The following is a 23,082-nucleotide window of genomic DNA, read 5'->3' on the forward strand; positions in this document are numbered from 1 at the left end:
AAATAAAAGTCATTTAAAACCAACTGACCGATACAAACAATAACCTGTTGAAATCATAAAAATAGTTTGAGATTAAATTAAAATAAAAGAAGAAATTTCTCAAAATACTGAAGCTGGTTCGCCAAAACTATCACTATAAAACTAAGATATTCGCAAAGACAAGCAGGCTTTAAAAGATAAGGATCGGCCTGAAAACAGTGTGTTGGCAAGCCGCAAAAAAATCAGCTCTGACTTTAACTAGATGTCAACGCCTATGGGCCAACGCCTGCACCCAATTGCGACGATAATTTTCAAAAAAAGTTTGAGGTATCTTACCAATTTCACAGTTATAGAAAAATTTTGGCAATTTTCGATTTTGAAAAAATGTGAGACTCTCCGCTTGATACTGCTGATTGTCCGCGACTTTCGTTGCGGCTATTCCGTATGGAGCATTTCACTATCCGCAGTCTGTGGACTCGACCGGTAGTTCGCAGCTAAGCTTCTCGTGACAGCAATGAATACCACACAGATCGGGCATCAGTCTTCCAGCCTGTGTGGTGCTCACAGCTATCCGTTCCGTGATGTTGTTGTTGTAGCAGTGTGTTTTGTTTTATGTTGCGTCTGCTTGGTTCTGATGAATATCCAGATCCTGGAACTCTGCAACTAAGGTGGTTTGTGCCTTCACGTTGGCACCAATCTTTGCTCTGTAGGGGTTGAGGCAGCTGCATCTGCCGTATCTATTTGCCGAGGGGAGGTCAATTTCTTCAGGTGCGATGGGTGGCGGTCGTTCTCCAAGGCCAACATTCACCCGGCAGCTATTCATGTTCAACTCGCACAACATTCCTGGATGCTGAAAAAATTTAAATGTAAATGTTTTCCCACAATTTATTGTCTTCTGTGATACCCCATTATATTTTTATAGTGACAGACCAAAGAATTTTGTGAAAAAATAAACCAATATCCACACAATGATAAACCGACCAATCTATATATTCAGCGCATCCATAATGAAGGTTTAATAAGTATATTTATAGCCAACATATTTTCTTATAAAATTTATTCGATTAAAAAAACTTAAAGTTCCAAAAAATATCGTGAGTACTGGGCTTGTAGGTTAAGTTAGGTTAGGTTAGATTTAAGTGGTTAGTTAATCACACTTATATAAAAACTTTTGCATATTGATCCGGCCCTGGAATGTGTTATTTTATTGATAGTGTCCAGTTCAACCAATTTTAGTCCCACCTCTATTAAGTACAATTTCATTTTTTGTATTTTTCAAATACTTCCTCAAGCATCGACACATCCTTTTGACAGCTTCTTCTAACTTATCTGTATTATAGAAAGCAATAGACAACCTGAAACAGTTTGAAGCCCTTTCGGGTATGACTGTAAATACAGTTCCAATAAGGAAAAAAATCCGCTCTTCTTCCATGCAAACTTTAAGAAACTCTGAAGCACTACATCCCTTCTCTAATGTAATCCAAATGAACTGCCCACCTTCTGGGTGAGACATCTTACAACCAACTGGCAGTTCCTTTTTCAGAGTAGATAATGTAGCCAACATACGTTCTTTGTAGGTTTCATACATACGGTTTATATGTGTCTGTGCTAAACCCAACTCAAATAAACTGGCCACTATGCCCGAAGTGTAATTGTTTAAACATCCAGCACTGTCAATAATACCGCTACACTCCAAAATATCTTTTATTCTTCGAGGAACTTCAAACCAGCCCAAACGTATGCCAGGACTAATGATTTTGGAGAAGCTTCCATTAGATACAACATGGCCCCTATAGTCCTTGTCACGTTTGTTGTCGTACGACAGCAGGCGTTTTGTGCAATTTTCGTCGTTGTAATTCAATATGTTATAGACATCATCGCATGTTATAAGAATATCATATTTTCGGGCCAATTTTATTAAACCTTTGCAAGTAGTCGGTGAAAATAGTACACCTGTTGGATTGTGGAAGATAGGTATGGTGTAATACATGCCCCAAAATTGTTTTTTCTGTGCTTTATAGACGTATTCTTTCAAATGTTTCTCCAAATCCTCCAAGTCAGTGCCATCCTCACTTAACTTAATTGGTATAATGTGCATTGAGCTGAATTGTCTTATGACATCCAAAGCTGACATATACGTGATCTCATCCACAAATATGTATCCATTTAAGTCGACTAGTGTAGATAAAATTACATTTAGCCCTTGCGTTGCCCCACACGTAATAAAGAGATCCTCACACTTTACTTCACTCCCATACATGTGCGTAAAATATTTCGCAATCTGAAGCCTAACTTCATACAACCCCGATTTTGGGCCGTACTGAAATAATAGCGATGAATTACTCTTCTTATCAGGGTGAAGACTGTGTTCGGTAGCCTGGCGAAATATATCTACACAGTGTTGCAGCAAATCAGGATCCGGGGCACCAGCACTCAAGTCTAGGATCTTTGAATCGTATAAATTCCATTCTGTGCCGTCGAAGAGGTTAGTCAATTTCTGTTCTTCATTTATCAACGACATGATGAAATGAAAGAAAATCTGAACTTGCGAAAGTTGTAAATACTAGTGGCGTTTACAATAAGCTTTTATGGGTTTTATAACGTGTTATCTTAGCGAATTATTTCCTTGAAGTCAAAATGTGCCAAGTCCAATTAACTATAAAAAAGAAAATTTATCTAATAATAATTCCAATGAGAACTTTTTAGAAACAGAAAATTCTGCTTACAATTTACAAATAGTATAGAACAAATAAAAAATAAGAAAAGAGAGAAAGAATAAGAATTGGTGATTTTTTTAATGAGTAAAAAAATACCCCCGGTGTTGCTAATTGCTAAATAAGTTGGGCAGCCATTGGTTTGCTAGCTATGCCTGCGGGAACTGCCAACGAGTACGGACATAGCACACAAATTGTGCTGCTTACAAACAGAATCCGAACATTTCGCTTAAGACGCTATTACACGACATGTTCTTGTCTTATGACATTGACATTTGGTATTCACATGTAACTTATAATGCTTGCCAAAATTGTCAATTTGGGGTTGGTACTCTTTTCGGTTTTTCACGTGAACAACTGTCAAACTCCATTTAAGAAAAATGTATAAGCTAAAAACATATGCAATGTCCTTTTATGCCAATGACTCAAAAGGAGCACTTAGTCACAACTAATCCTAGTGTAATATGAATGTAAGATTAAGTCAGTAATTATGTTTAAAAAAATTATGATATTTTGTTAAAGTTTTTCGCAGCAATTTCGAAAACTGAGCAGAATACTCTGCTTTACATACGACTCATCATTTTTGGTACCACACCTGCATGTTATTTTCGTATGACATAACCTTTAAATGTGAGCAAATCTGATTTTTTACGCGTAATAATTGTGTAGTTGTTGTGAGAGAGGTGGTTAAATCATAAATTTCTAATAATAATTTAATTTGGGGTTGCTCTCATTCGACTGACAACATAAACAGCTGATTTCTTTATGTTTCTCTATTAATACACCCCCTGGCACTATGGACATACACCTAAGTCAGTAATTGTGCGGTCTAAATACTAAAAAGTAACCTCGAAAAAGCAAATGCTAAGTAAGGAATTCTGCGCTACTTACAAAATGGTACTTACAAAATCCCTAATTGTCTCCCATACCGGGCCCCTAGGTAGGTTCATTTTTGGTATAGTGACCCCACCTAAGTGCCGGTGTCTGTGGGCCGCGAAAGCCGGGCAATGCAATAGGATTTGATCCAAAGTCTAATCATTTTCCTCACATGCTGTCATTTGGCGCAGTTATTCTGCATAGGTGAGTTCGTTGTCCTTATCTGTCCCGTTGTGATAGCGTAAGTTATACTGATCTCCTTCACTCTTCCTTTTAGTAATAGCCTCGATGTCTCACGATCTGGATCTCGACATAGGATTTTCGTCATCCTACCGAACGTTTCGCTACTCCAAAGTGTCGCTAACGCCCTTAACTCGGCCGCTGCGTCAAACCGAAAGGCTTCTTGTTAACCAAGTTTATTGACGGCAGTCCTTTGGCCTTCATCGCCATATCGTCTATTCTTTCATTCCTCCTTACTGCGTTATAGCTCTGCTTTCAAACGATGTGAAACTTCCCATCCTCAGAATGAGAATGCGTTAATCTCCTTCCTACACTCCAAGGCTGTTCGTGACCTTACCATCCTGGTTGTTATTGCCCCGATAGCCAGTGATCGCCCGAATCTCCGCCTGAAGGACCTATTATGATCAGGCAGTCGAAAATAAAGGATAGACCCCAGGCCCTCTGTCCCCTAGCTTTGATCCATCTGTGTAGAATGAACTTCCAGATGGCAATACTAGAGTTCCGTGAATTTTTTTTTTGCGCGTGAATGAAAAAACACTCGCGTGCATATATCTAATATTTCTCACGCATCAATGAGTGCTGTCCGATTCAAGTTTTAAGCTCAATGATAAGGGGCCTCCTTTTTATAGCTATGTCCGAACGGCTTGCCAAAGGGCGACACCTTTTTGTGGAGAAGTTTTTACATGGCTGCCATACCAAATATACCTCACAAATGTCGCCAGCATATGAAGGGGATGACCACCGCTGATGTCGTATTTAATTTTGGCGGCACAATAAGTTGCCTTCTGACTACTTCAAATGGGATCAATTGGTGACACTTCGTGTCAGCAACACTGTTAATATCTGAATGATAGGATAAACCCAAAAAGTATTGCAAACATCAATTGCTGCCTATGGGTTATCCAAAGTATGGAACAACGATTTTGTAGTTTAAATTTTTAGAACACCTCCGTGGAAGGCGGTGCTGAAGAAGTTAAGGCGGGGTATTGATCCTTGAAGTGGATATCGAAAATCATAACGAAGAGCCATATTTTAGTCAAAAATGATAAGATTTGCATAATAATTTGCTACATTAATCTAACTGTTATACGATGTAAATGTTGGTTTCGTTTTTTTTTTAGAACAAAATCTTTCGACGTTGACTTATCTCTTTTTATTAAAGTCGGCACACACAAACTGTCAATTTAGCTAGAACATGTTTATAATTAAACTGATTTTAAATGTAGTTATATCAAAGGTCAATTAATAATCCCCCTATAATTACGTTGCTTGTTTACTACCTAAAAGCCCCGTTTTATTTTAGCACTGAATATATTAGCCTTGGACAACATACAAAAATAAAAGGCAAAAAATTATCCAGTGCAAGTCCGGTCATTTGATATGAGATGACCGTTTGTCAACCTATACAAAGAATGCAAAATTTATTATCAATTATTACTAAACAACTACATATTGACACAAATAATGGGTTTTCCAGCAAGAATCTTAAATTTTTTGATATTTGACAAGTAGAAACTACGCCATTATTAAAAATGAAACGATACACGCTTCAACTACGCATTGAAGTTATTAATGTTGGAGCCCTTCATCGGCAAGGGCTGCCGCCTCAGTCTATAACAAAAATTATTCAAATTCACTATAAAATTGATGAAAAACTGCAGTCACAATTCGTATCGAAATCGAAAAATCACCTTGACACCTTGAGACCCATTTCCAACTCGGTGGCTACGTCAACAAGCAAAATTATCGCATCTGGGACTCGGAAAACCTGAGAGTTATTGTTGAGAAGCCTCTCCATTCTCGGCGTGTGACTGTTTGGTGCGGTTTATGGTCCGGCTGGGTCATTAGACTTTACTTTATCGAAAATGAGGTTGGATCAACAGCTACACAGAAAAAATATTGACTTAAATTGGATCAATTAAATTTGGTATTGATTAGTAAAAACATTTTTACCAAAGTGATTAATTGCTTTGATAAAATTTGACATTGAAATTCCATTTTGCCCATTTTGCATTGAATCATGACATCTAATTGGTAAAAAAGACGTACGTTGAAAAAATTTTTGATTGCACTGATTAAAATTGTTATTAAATAGCATAACAGTATGTATCTGTTTCTACAATAAGAGAAACCATATTGTGTTCTCTTTCATACAAATGCTATGCAAACAGAAGTGCATATAAGTGAAATATATGAGCGCATACACCACTGAATACAAAATTTTTTGTTTCTCTCCCACACAATCGCATTTTTATTTTGTCCATTCCTGATATAATTCAAGAAAACACAGAAAAAAAACTCTAGAAACTATTTATTTACGACTGCTTAAAATAAGTTCAATAAATTTTAAATAAAATCAATTTATAGTGCGAATTGGAGCAGGGTGTGAAACTACGAATGGACGAATTGCATACTCGTATATATGAAAGGCAACCAAAATTAGAAATTATATGAGGTATTTACATATCAAAGCCCTGAACAAAACAATTCATTTGTGACTTTTTTGCTGAACTCGTGAACACTGAACCCACGTGATGTTGTATTTCAAGACTACTGAAGAGCGAGACACTGAAGATTCAGTACTTAGGAGTATTTTTGTCTCGAATTCATTTCCGCTACAGTGAGTTATGAGACATTACTCGCTGTATATCAAAGCGTCTCGCTGTCATTTTCAAAATATAAACTGATCACGCAAATCGTTTGCAAATTGTTTGTTTTTTCATATAAAAAACGGCGTGTGAGTTTACCCATGCTTTTGCCAGATCAACCACGTTGCCTTCATACGAATTTCGTACTACAAAAACAGACGACAAGAAAAAAGGTACTTTATCTGCAGCAAAATGTACCCGAATACGAGGGTTGCCTTTTATATTTCGATATTAGAGAACACAAAACCAATGTTTATCATCGAAAATAGCTTTATTGTTTTTCATAATATTCCCCATTAAGATCTATACACTTTTGCATGCGTTTGAACCAATTGTCGAAGGACTTTTGCCACTCTGATTGAGATATCTCCAAAACTTGCATTCTAAACGCGTCAACCGCTTCTTCAGTTGTCGAAAAACGTTGACCTTTCATTTAATTTTTTACGTACGGGAATAAAAAAAGTCATTCGGTGCCAAGTCAGGATTATACGACGGATGACTCATCAAATCGATGTTTTGAATGCTAAAAAATGCAGTTGTTTCGTATTTTTGGAGCATTTCTGTCGACTAATCGACACGAGCCTTTTGTGAGCGATTAGGAAATTGTGTGGGATCAAACGCTAAAAATTTTTTTTGACAGTCAAATATTCATGCAATATTAAATGTATGCTGGTCCCACTAATGCCTAAGGTTGTCTCAATCTCAAAATAGGTCACATGATGATCTTGCAATATCAGCACAGCATCAATGGTTTTTGTTGTTGTAAAAAAAAATAATCGTACGAAAATGTTCATTAATTTTATTCCATTGTTTGGGCGAGGTGAATCTTTTAAATTACTGTAAACAACACAAATAGCGCTCGTATGTCCAAACGTTCTGAGTAAGCATAACCTCAAAAATGTCAAGCTTTTCTATAGAGCTGTCAGTTGGCAGATTGCAACACAAGGGTTGTCGAATGTAATGTTTTAGTTTACCTTAATCTATAAAATAGGATCCATGTCTTGGAGGCAAACAAATTGAGGAGTGATAAAATGATTTCTTAAAATATGTTGTCGGGAATACAAGTAAAACCTAAAAAAATAGATTTTTGTGATGTATGTGTTGAAGCAAAGCACAGCCGAGAGCCTTTCAATGGAACACGTGAAAGGGCAAAGAGACCTTTAGAAAGAGTACTTTCAGGCGTCTGTGGGCCAATTGATCCGATAGCATGAAATGGTTCAAGATACTTTGTGTCTTTTAGAGATGATTTTACACTTTTTGCTATTGTCTACAATATTAAAGCCAAGTCTTGTGTTTTCGAGAAGTTCAAGGAGTATGAAGCACTAGCAACAGCACAGTTTGGAACAGCTCTAAACTTACCGTTACTCAAGGGACAGAATATGCTTCAATTGAACAAAAAAGTGGTATTTGAATAAAAGCATTCAGGTTGAAGAAACCATCGCATATTCTCCTCAGCAAAATGGGGTTGCTAAGCGGTTCAACAGAACCGTAGTTGAATCAAGAATCAAGTGCTCCAAAATATCTTTGGAATGAAGCTATCTAACCGCAGTGCACACAATTAATTTAAGTCCTACGGTATCCTTAGAAGGAAATGTGACCCCTGCAGAGACGTGGTACGGCTATAAACCTAATATTGCAATAATAAAGCCAACGCTTGGATTTCTAAGCAGAAAAGAAGAAACATGATCTCAAGAGCATTGGATTGGATATGTTCCGATCGGATATAAGCCGTGGGATCCAACCAAAAAAATTGTCACTTCTCGAGATGTTAGATTTGATGAAAATGTATTTTCCTATAAGGAACCGTCAAACAAAGGTGTTGATGTTGTTTTTGGTATACGACAAATGAGTAAAGAAAGCAAATGCAACTATGTTATTTTAACATTACATGGAACAATTAAACTTAATTAATTCTTAAAATTTTTGTTTATTTCTCTTTCGAGACGAGCTCAATGATCGGAGATGCAAATGGAAAAGGAAAGCCAAAGATAGCAACACACACCAACCACTTTGGTTAGAATACTTTTCAACCATATTAAGTGTGATGGGTTCAAGGGCTGAGCGTTGGTATGTTGTATTTGAATCGTATAAATAGCGAAAACGAATCTATGATACAATTACCACATTAACCGCACTCGACAACCCTGTCTATTAGCTGTACTTTTCCCAATGCATGTATTTTTGTGTAATGACAGACATTCTTTCTGTGACAAATTGCACTTCTTCCGCACTACATATGATTTTGTGCATCTGTTGGAAGTTGTATTGATGGCTTCGAACGCTAAGACAACGGCAATGGCTCTCGCTGTTGCCCCTGGTTTGAATCCCGGCCGGGCTCTGCCGAATTTTTCAAGTTTTTTGCCTGTTAGGGCAAAGATCATTTAATTGTACAATTTTTGTTTGTTTCTCTTTCGAGGCGATCTCAATGATCGGAGATGCAAATGGAAAAGAAAAGCTAAAGATAGCAACACACGCTTTAATTCTTTGTAGAAATAACATTTGAAGAATAACATTCGGTGCAGATAACTTATAAAATGGCGATAGATAAAATTATAGCCTCAGTTATAATTTTTGATCATAATGATTTTTATAGGGTATACATATATAGCTATATGTAGCAGATCCTCTTTCATCTAATTAGATTTCATGGGCTACTAGATATGATTAGATCTGCCCTTATCAATTTTTACTCGGTAATTGAAATTTTCGCATAATAGAGCCGATTATGGACATAATTGATCGCTTATGTTGACAAAAAAAAAACATCAAGTGCAGACCATATATTTGGTATTTTGAATAAAAATTTCTTTTTATTGTAAGTGTTTAGGTTTTTGGATCATGTTTCTGATGTGATTTATGCCCATTCTACTAGCGGTTGAAGAGAAACAACTAGTGTCTGTTTGGAAACAATGCTAGTGAGTCTTAGTACTAAAAAGCTTAAAATCAACAATTACAATAGTTTTTAAATTGAATAAAACTTAGTGCGAATAATTAATAAGATATTTTCTTACAAGGTATTCAATTAAATTTGTTATACGATAAATACTTACTTTAAAGAGACCAATTAAAATTTTTAAAATCATTTTACAAACTTTTAATCACCTAAAATACTTCTTTCTTTTTTTAGATACCACTGGAAGCTTTCAAACAAACTGAATTTAATCAATCCATCCATTCGAAACTTCAACATCTTTACAAAGAAATTGCCTAAGCCATCACATATGATGAATAAGATTGTTATACATATTAACAACTAAGTTGATCAAAACCTTAAAATACTTGGAAGCAGCGGTGGACAACTAGTCCACAAGGCACAGACATTTTTGCCCATTAGAAAGACGTTGGTGGAAATACTTAAAAGAAATTGGAAAAAAGGACTAACATTGTAGATTTCATGATGGCATATTGCAATGCTTGAACGTTTTCGTCTTAGTAACTTAAGCCGCCACTATCGCTTACGATCTACAGAACTGGCTCGGGAAAAGAAACAAAAGCAGCAATGTGTTACTGTGCTATTTCTCGATGATACTACCCATACCTTTCGGATAGAGGTAAGTTCAGTGTGATGTTTAATTTATTTTATTTGAATTAAAAACAAGAGATCTGCTTATTTTTGAATATTAAATAACATATTAACAAGATAGATTAACATTTAAATTGCTATTGCATAAAATCTACAAGTGATAGATATCAGCATGAATATTATAACTATATATATAACTACGCCATTGGACTAAATTTGTAACGATATTTTACTCATTCTCAGTAACTTTTGTTTCAAATTACCTTACATTATTTAGTTTTCAGTTTATTTTTTATAATTGAAGAAAGTTGAGTGTGAACTTTCTTTCTAAATAAATCCTTATGTGGCAGAGAGTGGCAGGGCACTTTCAATTATCAAAAGCTGTGCAAACACGGTTAGATCTTAGAGGGTAGAAATCTAATACAAATTCTTACGACCAGTGTAGGAAATGATTGCCTTTGACCTAGAGAGATGAGAGAAAAATAAAAGAAAGACAAAGTAATGTTAACGTATTTTATTATCACCTTCCTTTGTGCGATGTCGTTGATAAATAAGCCCAAGTCGGCTATAGTTTAAAATACAACCAAGTAAAATTGCCAACAATAATGCCAAATTACAATATTGAGTTTACAGAGATGGGAAGATTAATTTATTGTTCAAAGTTGAACAATAATATTTGATTTCCGTGAACCTGTAAGGTAGCTCGCCACTACTGTTCTTCGGAATGCACAAGCCACAATAGACTTCGGGGTTTCTAATGGCTGTGTGCAAATTTGGTTTTATAAATGTATTTATTTTTTTTTTTTTTAATTGTACCTTTCAAAATTGAAACACCGCAAGTTTCCGCTCTTATTTCTTTATTTCATAAGAGTTGGCGCATGAATGGCAATATCACATCAGGTGTTCGTATTTAAATAGGCCCTCAATGTCTTTATCGATTCATAGAATGATGTACTTTATAAAAACAAATAAACATAATACTAAAAATTCGTTGCTGTCTCAACGACTGAAACAAAGAGCGTAAGAATACGTGGGACTTGCCATCGACGCTACCGCAAAGGGCTTTCAGACATATAAATTTTGTGTGAATATCTTTTTTATTGTAGTTTGTAAGTTGTAAGCAAAAAACTAAATTTGAAACCCAAATTTTGTGATTTTTTTACCTATGTGACATTAAAGCCGTTTCCCAGACCTTTAAACAAAAGTTGTACAAAATTTTTCCAAAATAACATATCTATTTTAAAAATTTTATTTTTTTTAATTGATTTTTTTTTAGATAATGGATTTTGAAATAAAAAACTTTCTGATTTTATTCAGTATGGCATTCCCCCATAACGCATGAAACAATTTTAATAGAAGTATTATCTTATCATTGGGATTTTTGTTGTGTTTTAAAAAAGTAATCGCGAAAAACATGTGCTTTCAACTGTGAAAAACAACCAAAGTACCAGCCATTAGACTAAAAAATTGACGAAAATTTTGCAAAATTCGTTTAATAGCATAACATTTACATATTTGTTTTTAGAAATATTTTCTATTTCACATTAAATTAAAAGTTTAATATTTTTCATTTCATTTATGTAATAATTAAAAAAAAACAATTAATAATTTCATTTTTAAGTTTTTTGGAATGACATTAGTTTCATTATCATTTTTACCATCATTCTCACTATCATCTTCATCATAATTGTCCGCTGCATCATTGAATCCATCACTGGATTCATCATGATGTGGCATTCGTTGGGTCATAAAGTTGGCCCGCAAGTCGGAGGAACTCGTTGAATGGATCTTTTTTATTTCCTTTGCACCAAATCATTAAGGTAAACTTCTTTATATAGCCGTTGAAAAAATGTTTCCTGCGGCTATATAGTAGAAGCGACTTCTTGAGATGGTTTCATAAACCTTCAATAGTGTTAGTGTGCTGTTTTGTCACTGGGTGTACAAAATACAGCTTATGATTCACTGTGCAGTGCTGGTAGCCTTCCTCACTCAAATAATCATAAGAAACAGTCTTGTGAAAATTTTGTATACATATATTTTAAATTACTCACCTTCCAGCAATCGGAAACGATGATAGATCCAGGCAAAATGTATTTTTTTTTAATAGGGGGCGGAGTGTGGATCTTTTCCGATTTGCAACTGGGACAATAAAACATCGGTTTGTTCCCCGTTCCACACCTCCAAACACCGATTTCCATTCAACTGCATGTCCTTGATTGTATTTTCGATTTCACATTTTAGATTCATCGATTTCCACAGTGATGTTGGGTCCTCGGATTTGTATAGATGTCTGGAATGAACTGCAGACAACAACTTCCCTGCAGAAGTTGTTAGTGAAATGTTTTTACACCACATAAAGACGAAGACAAGTATTTGATACTTCTACAAGTGGGAGTTATACAAAAATGTTCCTTTACGTAAGAAACATTTGTAATCGTACTTATCGGCTTGTTATGACCCTTTGCCATATTAGCTCTGCATCTAAAAATAAAATAATAATGGTTATATATTGAACAAGAAATTTTGTACACTTACCTCCACATCCAGCCGTTTATATTTTCACACTGAGATAGAAGAAGGTTATGTCCATTAGGACATTTGCATTTCCTTTCTTTTGGAATTAGTTTCCATTTCATTAATTACGTCAATGCTTCTCGGAAAACTATTCCATTTATTTTATGATCAGAAAGATCATACACAATTGTTTTTCTTACGTCCATCTTTATAAAATTGTTAACGTAGTTTAAATAACGGTAAACATTTTCATCGTTACCGTATCGAAAAAATTGATGAATGATCATATTTTGGAACAGATGTGACATGTTTGTTTTTCTGGCAACTACACCTACACATTTATATGGAATTCACATTTAGAAAGGTTATTTTATAAAGTGATAATGATATAAAGAAGATTTATAAAATACGAAAGTTGTACCATAAATCGTTAATTCGAAAATTTAAACTGTGTAAATGATGTAAGAAATATTTATTAAAAAAAATCAAATTTGTTCAACTTTGGAATGTAAAAAGCGTTATATTTTAAAGACTCTTGGCTGTTCCTTCTGAATTACTTTGAATTTATCGATTGAAAGAAACATACCAAATGATTTCATATATAAGTTATACTGATTGGATAACATTACAAAATGTAATACCTTAATGTAAATTTTTTACTTAAAATTTATTTCGATATATTTTTTTTTCGGTTAGCTAGGTGAATTATACATCAAATGATAGCTTAGAGGAGAGTCAATTGTAATCTGGATGGTTCAACGGTAGGAACTAGAAGACATCTTACTTCTTCTGTTTCTGTGTTATCACAATGGATGAAAATGACTAAGTGAGTCTGATGGCAGACGGCCACTTAAACCTAACCTAACCTAGCCTGGTACAGTTGTTGAAAGTCATAACAAAACACTACATGCAAAATTTCAGCCAAATCGGAAGAAAACTGCGGCTTGTAAGGGCTCAAGAAGTCAAATCGGCAGATCAGTTTATATGGAAGCTATATCAGGTTCTAGACTGATTTACACCGTACTTTGCGTAGTTGTTGGAAGTCATAACAAAACACTACATGCTAAATTTCAGCCAAATCGGACGAAAATTGCGGCTTGTAAGGGCTCAGGAAGTTAAAATGGAAGATCGGTTTACCGGATTCTTTAGCCTCTAGAGGGCGCAATTCTTACTCAAATTGGCTGAAATTTTATTCACGGTATGGATTTCCAACAACTGTGTCAAGTATGCTCTGAATCGGTTGATAGCATGGTATAGGTGCCATATAAACCGATCTCAGATTTGATTCCTTAAGCCTCTAGAATGCGCAATTGCCACCTGATTTGGCTGAAGTTTTGCACATAAAGCTTTTCTATTGCTTTCAATAGCCGTGCTAAGTATGTTCGAAATAGGTTTATAACCTGATATATTATAGTTCTTAAATAAACAAATTTCCCTATTTGACTTCTTGGGCGAGGAGCATAACTTTTTGGTTGAAATTTTAAACGTGGTATTTTTTATGACTTCTAATAGTCATGACAAGTAGGGTCCATTCAAAGAATGTGTCAAATGCGATCCATGTGTGGACGGTATATCTAATTTGGCCCAGCCGAACTTAATGAACCTGTCAAATGCGATCCATTGTGGAATCGGCCAGCCCGAATCCTAGATTTTTCTGTTTGCACTCCTCCAATTCACATTATGAATTTAGTTTAATTCAAATTTATTGAATTTTATGCAATCGAAAATACATTCTACACTTTCTAGAAATTTTCTTTTGGACAATTTATTTTTATCTAGCCAGGTGTTTTCTTGAATCAGGGATGCACATAATGAGAAGCAAGATTTTTTTTTGCATTTAGTGGCATATGCGTACATATGTTTGCCTCATTGGCACTTCTGTTCGTATTACATGTGTGTGAAATAAAACACAATATCATCTTGCTTATTCCAGAAACATATATACCGATTATGCTATTTTTTTATAGCATATAAATGCCAAGAATTATCAAAGCACTTTCCCACATTGTTTAAAATGTTTTAATTATTCAATGATGACACCACACTATTAACTGGCTTCACACCTGGCATGCAGAAACTGATGGCAAAACTTATATGTGCAAGCGAATCATATGGACTAGAATCGATATTAAAAGGACAAAACTTATGTTGTCAGTAAGAAGAATGTCTACCCCTTATATTACCTGATATTAAAATTGAGTGAGTAAAAAATTTTGAATACCTGGGAGTAGTTATCACAGCTCAATGGAACATTTCAGATGGAATTAAAACCCGAATTGAAATGGCAAGGAACGCTTTTCTCAAAAATATTAAAGTGCTCACCAGCCACGATATGACAGTAAGACACCATAATATGTGCAGCGAGAGACCGGGAACTGCATTTACAGATATAGAATACACTTAAAATATTGAATTGATCGATCGCTTATATCCGAATTATGATTTGACGAATAAATAAAAGAAGAAGATTAATCAGTGACAAGTTTAATTGTTCAAGTCAATTTTTTCTGTGAAATGAAAACTTGGTTGCCTGCGAATAAAAAATGAAAAATTAAAAACCCAAAATAATGATTTTTATAAACTTTAATGGTCTTAACATTAATAGTACAACTATAAGAATCTCATTCCTCAGCAAAGATGCGTGGGCATTGTGCAGGTGACGAATAAATCCACGTCAAGTTTTTTAACCGTGATTGCCTTTTGTTTTATTAATAAAATCTTTTTGGACAAATTATGTGGGTTTAAACCAAAGTCAAAAAAGAACAATCTTTACAGGTATTTGGAATATCAGCAAAGGGATTAACCTTAACGTCCTTCCCTTGGGTATTACCTACCTTTACGCCTCACACAATTGTCATCTCCGTCACAAACTCTGTGAAGTATAATAAAGAAATTATTTTCATATTAAAATAAATCGTAATGAATGCCAACCTCAGCATTTCGCGAATACTATCTCGAAGTGTGGATCCAAACGAAGGCTTGTAGTTGGGAAGTTGTGTTTCTGTCACTCACTATTATAAAGCCTGATTTATATTTGGACAATTAAATATTTTAATGTGGGAAGGATAACTTTATTAAACATAACTACTTCAATTAATTTCAACAATACTATCAATTTTCGGGTGCATTTCGCATGTATGCTTTTTTCACATCCTCCTCCACTTCGCACTATAAATTTGTTTGTTATTTATTTTTTTCTTAATAGTAATACATAAGTCTCCTCGATCAAAAAAAACGTATTACAACAATATATGTATACTCATAAATAAACACTAAAAAGTTAAATACTTCACAGTTACGAAAAGATGTAAGATTCTTAGGCTAATTCATTTTAATTGGCTCCTTAGCCATAACAAGATTATGCGACAACTTAAACTGTTGGATTTTTGAACAAGTCCCATGTTAGCAATACAAAAAGATTCAAGCAACAACACTAAGTTTGATCTGTACAATAGAAGTTAATAAGTTTTAAGCGAAAAACATTATTCGAGTGTGAACAGATTCTTAACTCGGCGGGCAATACATTCCAACACCTGGTCACACGATTACAGAATGATCTATCGAAAACAGACCTAAATATACGGGGCAAGTTTATCTGAGTACTCCTACTCGAGCGAGAAAAATTGAAGTATCTACGCAGTGTTACTGGTGTTCCACTTTTTATAACTTTGTAAAAGAATAAAATATTTCGTAGATCAATAAAACGGGCAAAAGAAGTTCCCAAAAAGGTTTTGACATACTCTGAAATGTGGTCACGAACACGTAGATTATATACAAACCTAGCTACTGCATTCATCACCCGTTTCAGTTGTAGAAGATTATAGTCAAACGTTCCTGACGTTATCTCCAAGGCATTAACAGAGCGTGAACAAGTCTGATTTTCACCCACGAAGGAAAATAAATACCTGCCGAATACAACCGACGCAAAATACCATAAACTCGAGAATAGAGAAAGTCAATATGACAACCGAAATTAAGGTCTTTATCAATCACTATCCCCAAACATTTAATCCTATTAACAAAATTTACTCTAGAATTCCCCACAAAAATATCAAACCCAGCTTGCGTCTGGGATCCAAAAGGTAATGCCTTAGTTTTTGAAGGGTGGATAGAAAGCGAGTTAAGACTAGACCAAAACAAGATTCGACCTATAGAAGCATTAATATTCATCTCCAGAATATTGCTAGAACCACGATCCACACTAAAAAGAAGATATTGCCCAAAAAGTAATTGCGGATTTTTTAAAAGAAAGTAAATGCATTTTTAATAAAACTTAGAATGAACTTTAATCAAATATACTTTTTTTACACATTTTTTCTAAAGCAAGCTAAAAGTAACAGCTGATAACTGACGGAAGAAAGAATGCAATTACAGAGTCACAAGCTGTGAAAAAAACTTGTCAACGCCGACTATATGAAAAATCCGCAATTACTTTTTGGACAACCCAATATATATAGTCTGCAAAAAGAAAGGTTTCACACAAGTTAGGTCCAAGGAATTCAGAAAAATCATTAATGTAGAGTATAAACAGAAGAGGTCCTAAAACCGATCCTGCGGCACACCTGAAGAGAGGGGAATAATGCTAGACCGAGCTCCATTAAAATCAACAAATTGTGGTCTACAGCACATACACGACATAAGAAGCCTGCAAGGAGATCTAGAAAAGTTAATGTTATCCCTTAATTTCTCAACCACAGTATCAAAGCAAATAGAATTAAATACCTTAGCCAAATCAAGAGACAAAAGGACACAATCTTTCCCATTATTCAAACCATTTCGTATTGATTCAGTGAGATGAAGCAGCATAGAGGTCGTGCTGTGACCTGATCGAAACGCGTATTTGAAATCAACAATTTTATGCCCAACATTATCTGGTCTTTAAGAATATGTTCGAAAGCTTTAGAAAGTACTGGAAGAATCAGCATCACGATTAATAGAAGAGTTAGGAATTGGTACTACACGCGAAATTTTGCATACATCAGGAAAAACAGAAGAAAGCAAAATTGAATTAAATAAATGCAAAATCAAATCAGAAGTGTAGGGAAATAAAAGTTTAGGAAACTTGCTAGGTATACCATCAACACCAATGGACTTAGCCTTAATTTTTCCTAAAGCTACCGCAACATCTTCAATATTTACACAACGAAAGGAAACTGAATCTCCAACATCGGGAAATGATTCATTGACGCAAAAGAAAATACGATTGTGTGGGTCAGGGACGGGATAACTATGAACACCACACAGGCTGGAAGTTTGAGTGCCGGTCTGTGTGGTGGTCATATGTAGTTATCACGAAAAGCTCAGTTGCGGATAGTGGGATGCTTCGTATACGGAGTAGCTGCAACTGCAGTCGCGGACAATCAGCAGTAGAGAGAGTCTCAGTGGGAGGCCGGGCGGCACCGGCTCTTGCTTAAATGCTGAGTGCCTATGATGGGAGTTTGGGAGTTTGACGAGGATCACTACCTGCACATGCAATGTGGCTATAACAACAATAACAACAACGATTGTGTGGGAGAAAAGCAAGAAATTTTATTGTTGCATTCCGTATTATATGTGTGAAAAAGTACAAGTAAATCACCGCTTGTGCTATTAAATAACAATTATTATTGTAATTCGTGCAAATACAAATTTGCTAACAATACATATGCCTTTTTTAACAATCGTGACACAAAGGAAAATAGGAATTCATTGTCCGAAATTATTAATGCAATTTTTCTTTTTGTTAAAAATGTTTTCATTGATTAATACCATGTTTATGTTATAATACTTCTTAGGCGTAAGGATCCGAACCAGCTATGCAGAAGGGCCGAAAGGGTCTTGCATATGACATATGACTGGGCTAGGCACAGGGGTCTCAATGTTAACCCAGAGAAGAACGAAGGTGGGTGAGGTGGGGCTCCAGACACGTGCTCTATCGAATACAATTTATTTAAGTCCTATATTGCCATTGGTTTAGGGGAGTTTACACGATGAGGCGTCCCCCAAACACATAGCCCCAAAATTGGTTGTCAAATTCGTTTTCCAATCTCAAATACCTTTCATTTGAGACACATATTGGCATGGTCGAAAAATTTTTACCCTTTGGGGGGAGTTTTGGGTTAGGGGTGATGCCCTAAATACATGGTCCTACATTTGGATATCAAATTCGTATTCTACTCCCAAATACCTTTGAGCCCCATATTGCGATGGTCATTGAAAAATTGCTGTTTGTAGGGTATTTTGGGAATAAGGGGTAACACCCAGAAAATTGGTCCCGAAGATGGGTATCAAGTTTTGCTCTACCCCCCAATGCCTTTCATTTAAGCTCCACATTGACATTGTCGGTAAATATACCCGATTTGTGGGTGTTTTGGGGATTGGGATGGTCCCCCAAACACTAAGCCCGGAAAATATATCAGCAACGTGCTCTATTCTCATAAAACTATATATAATTTATTTAAACCCCATATTGCCATTGACCTCAAAATTGGATATCAAATTCGTTTTCTAATCTCATTTCGACTCCTTATGCAAAAGTCAGCAAATATGTCCGGTTTGGGGTATTGACCCTAAAAACTATGAATATTTAGTTACACTCTCTTTTAGACGCAAATTGTCTTGGTGAGCAAATACGTCCTATTTGGGGGTTGTTATGGTGGTGGGACGTCCCTAGATAGTTGGTCCCTAATCTTGATATCAGATACGTGGTCTACTTCCAAATACCTTTAATTAGAGCCCCATATTTCCAAAGTCGGCAAACATGACCGCCTTGGGGGTGTTTTGGGTGATGGGCGGCCACTCAGTGAGTTGGCCTTGAAAATATATATCGGATTCGTGTTACACTCTAAAAACCCTCTTATTTGAGCCTCATATTGCAATAGTCAGCAGATACTTCCTATTTGGGTGGTGTTGTGGGGGTGGGGTGGCCCAATAGACACTATTTCCGAATATTGATATCAGATTCGTGCTTTACTCCCAAAGATCTTTCATTTGAGCCCCATATTGTTATGGGCATAAATTTGCCCCCTTCGGGGGATGTTTTTTGGGAGGAGGCGGCCCCCCAAACACTTGGACCCATATTTGGATATCAGATTCGAATTCTACTCCCAAATACTTTTTATTTAAGACCCATATTCCCATGGTCAGTAAATAAGTCCTGTTTGGGAGGTGTTTTGGGGAGGGGTGGACCTCCAGGAACATGGTCCCACATTTGGATATTAGATTCGCATTCGCAAATACCTTTCATTTGAGTCCCATATTCCCATGGTCGGTAAATATGTCCGATTTAGGGGTATTTTTTGGGTTGAGGTGGTCCCCCTAACACTTGGTCCGACAATTGGATATCAGATACGTTTTCTTATCCTAAATACCTTTCATTTGAGTCCCATATTGTCGTGATTGGTTAAAATATATGTTTGGTAGGTTTTGGGGTGGGGCGGCCCCCTACGTACCCCATCCGAAATTTGGATACCAATTTTTTATTTTTATTTTTACTATATGAGAGCAGACAAAATTTCGCTTAAATCGCACCACACATCTCCGAGATCTGGCGTTTCTCAAAATTGGGGTAAGGGGGAGGGTCCGCCCCCCCCTTTAGATATCAAAAAATGTAGTACCCTATTTTCACCACGGGATCATTTTGCACCATCTGTGAAAATCAAGAAAATCGCTTCAGCCGTTTCTGAGTCCATAAGGAACACACACAAACAAACCTACAAACCAACACAAATTGATTTTTATATATAAGGCATTTTATCACCCAAGGCATGCGCAAGTGTGAGTCGACTAAAAAAGTTGTGCGTTAGTGAGATATCTTTGGTTGTAATATAATACTAGAATCGTCTTTGTATAAAACAAATTAATAAATCACTTATTTGTTTGAAAATGATGTCTCCGGAAATCCAAAAACAATTGTGGTCGTCCTCTATATTTATTGGTATGGTCCAGTTCAAAATATTCTAATATTGTTTCATCTTTTGTATTATTTAATTTTTTTTTATGTATCTAACAAAACCAATGATTTTTAACGCAAGCTACATTTAAATGCTTGACATTGAATATGATTTTTGTTATTAATTTCAGAAACGAGCCAAAGGCGTAGATTTACTTGAGCAAGTATATCAGTTTCTCGAATTATCCGAAAGGGATTATTTTGGTCTATTATTTCCATCAAAACCAGGCGATGTAGTGGTGAGTTCAAATCTGAAACAAAAGATTTAATATATGAAGAAGAAATGAAATGAAATATCCTATATATTTATTAAATGTATTCTTATAGCGGTGGGTGGATGCACAAAAACCTTTTAAGAAACAATGCAATAGCGTTGCTTTGGATAATGACGCCGTACCACTGCTAGAATTTAGGGTTAAGGTAATATGAACTCCTGTCATTCGCTGCAAACTTTTTACTATATTCTCATGCCACATTCCTTTCCAGTTTTATGTAAGCGATCCCAGTCGACTACAAGAAGAATATACGCGATATCAATTTTATTTGCAAATAAAACGTAACATATTGTTGGGCAAATTGCCATGCTCGCTTAATACACAATGCCTATTGGCAAGTTATACAGTGCAATGTGAGTACCTTAGTTTATCTTGTATGCCTTCAGAACGAATATAGCGCTGATTTTCGTTTTATTTATTCTTGCTGCAGCTGAATTGGGCGATTTCAATCCCACTGATCATAAGGCTGGTTATTTGAGTAATATGCAACTGCTTGTTGACCAAACGCCAGATGCTGAACGTAAAATATCAGAATTACATAAATTGCATCGCGGCCAATTACCAGCAGATGCCGAGTATAATTATTTGGAACATGCTAAAAGGCTCGAATTATATGGTATTGACTTGCACAAAGCCATGGTAAGTTGTAAACTAAGCCAAAGTGGGTCAGACGAATACAAACTCAATATATTTAATTTTTATACTTCTCGAAATACAGTTGAACCTTGATTAACCGGCTCGCTCTGGACCGAGCTGAGCACGGAAAATCGAAAACACGGTTAATAGAGGTTTTTCTTAAATTTCATTATTTATGTGCTTTTGTAGATTTCTGATAGTATCATAAAGAGTTTCTATAATGCAATGCAATGTCGTTTGTTTTTCCGCGTGTATTTTAGTTTGTTTTTGATTAGTTTGTATGAGATGTAGCTGCATTACATTTCTCTGAATTTTATGTACTACTATTGTTTTCAAGACATTCCAATAGAACACTATATTCGTTTATTGCTTAGTCTAATGGGGATTTTTGGTTTTTTTTAGTTTCCTTCCTCCGATTCTTCGGAATCTCCATTAGTCTCGTATTCTTCGCTTTGGTTAGCCATGTGTATTATGCGATCAGTAGAGATGGGCGATGTGTAAATACCGAAAAGGTATCTACCCGGTTAATTAGGTAAATACCCGGATATTAACCCATTTATACCCAAAAGCTGGGTATTTATAATTTTTCAGATATCTTTGGTATGTTGTTGTTGTTGTAGCAGTTTATTGTGTTCTATCGTTCGTCTGCTTGATTCTGCTGAGTGTGAAGACCCAGGAACTCTGCGACTAAGATGGGGTGCGTCCACTGGGATCTGGGTCTGAGTCGAGTGGGTCTGGCCGGGCAGTTAAACAGGTGACGAGTATCGTGCGGTCCCTGGTTACACTCGGGACATACATCTTGCACGTCGTCATCAATCCTGGCTCTGTAGGAATTGAGGCGGCTGCATCTGCCGGAACGTAATGAGCCAGAACTACTCTGATTTGCCGGGGGAGGTCGATTTCTTAGGGTGCAATGGGTGGCGGTCGTTCTCCAAGGACTACATTCACCCGGTAGCCAATTACCGCATCTGCTACCGTGTCTGTATGAATGTTGTTTAGACCTGCTTGATATACCGCTTGATCTAGAGGTTCTCTCTTGTAGCGCTGAACCTCACGCTCTAGATCATGTAGATCTACCTTAAGGCTTCTGGGCGGTAGATATCTATCCATAAGATGATGATTTGGGTGGTTTCTGCGATAACAGCCCAAAAGGTATTGCTTGGACAGCATGTAGTTATGTCTTCGCACTGGTAGGATCTTGAGAACTGAGGAGACAGCCCGTCACAGACCGGCCAATTGCTTTGTACGTGGTCAACAAGGTTTCTTTGTCTGCACCCCAAGTGCTGCCAGCAAGTGACTTGAGGACCTTGTTTCTACTTTTGATTTTATCGCAGATTGCTGTGGCATGTGAGGAGAATGTGTAAGAGCTGTCAAATGTGACGCCAAGTATTTTGGGACACTTGATGGTCGGAATCATTTCTCCATCGACCATCACAGTCAGCTCAGTATTCACCTCACGCGTATTTGTAGTGAACAATGTGGCTGAAGATTTGGTGGCGGATATTTTCAGATTTCTTGCAGCGAAATATGAGGCAAGCTCGTTGAGGTAGACGTTCACCCTATCGCAGACGTCATCTATGGGTAGGGCGCCTGATGCCATGATCGTTCAATCGTCCGCATATGATACGATCTCTATTCCGTCTGGAGGGGTGGAATGGAGGATAGGTAGAGGTTAAACAGTGCCGGAGATATCACTCCACCTTGGGGAATTCCCTGTTTCACTCTACGGTGTTTCGACTTCTTATCC

At 36.2% G+C, this 23,082-nt stretch overlaps 2 protein-coding genes across 9 annotated transcripts in view; one reads left to right on the plus strand and one right to left on the minus strand.

The window, feature by feature from the left end:
* LOC106088632 (tyrosine-protein phosphatase non-receptor type 4) overlaps nt 1-23,082 on the plus strand; it is a 64,569-nt gene that overhangs the window by 10,164 nt on the left and 31,323 nt on the right. For 7 of the 8 annotated variants that reach the window (XM_059361208.1, XM_059361209.1, XM_059361210.1 and 4 more), the window contains 5 exons: nt 9,585-10,008; nt 20,556-20,663; nt 20,752-20,844; nt 20,911-21,052; nt 21,130-21,338. In XM_059361208.1, coding sequence (XP_059217191.1) covers nt 9,868-10,008; nt 20,556-20,663; nt 20,752-20,844; nt 20,911-21,052; nt 21,130-21,338 — 693 coding nt within the window. In that variant the 5' untranslated portion in view covers nt 9,585-9,867. The remainder of the gene's footprint in view (nt 1-9,584; nt 10,009-20,555; nt 20,664-20,751; nt 20,845-20,910; nt 21,053-21,129; nt 21,339-23,082) is intronic. The other variant, XM_059361215.1, reaches the window with a different exon arrangement.
* LOC106088633 (uncharacterized) lies at nt 988-2,557 on the minus strand. The gene has a single exon (XM_013254245.2). The coding sequence runs from the start codon at nt 2,498-2,500 to the stop codon at nt 1,202-1,204; it is 1,299 nt and encodes a 432-aa protein (XP_013109699.1). The 5' UTR covers nt 2,501-2,557; the 3' UTR covers nt 988-1,201.

Source organism: Stomoxys calcitrans, chromosome 1 (genome assembly GCF_963082655.1).
Source record: "Stomoxys calcitrans chromosome 1, idStoCalc2.1, whole genome shotgun sequence".
NCBI lineage: Eukaryota > Metazoa > Arthropoda > Insecta > Diptera > Muscidae > Stomoxys > Stomoxys calcitrans.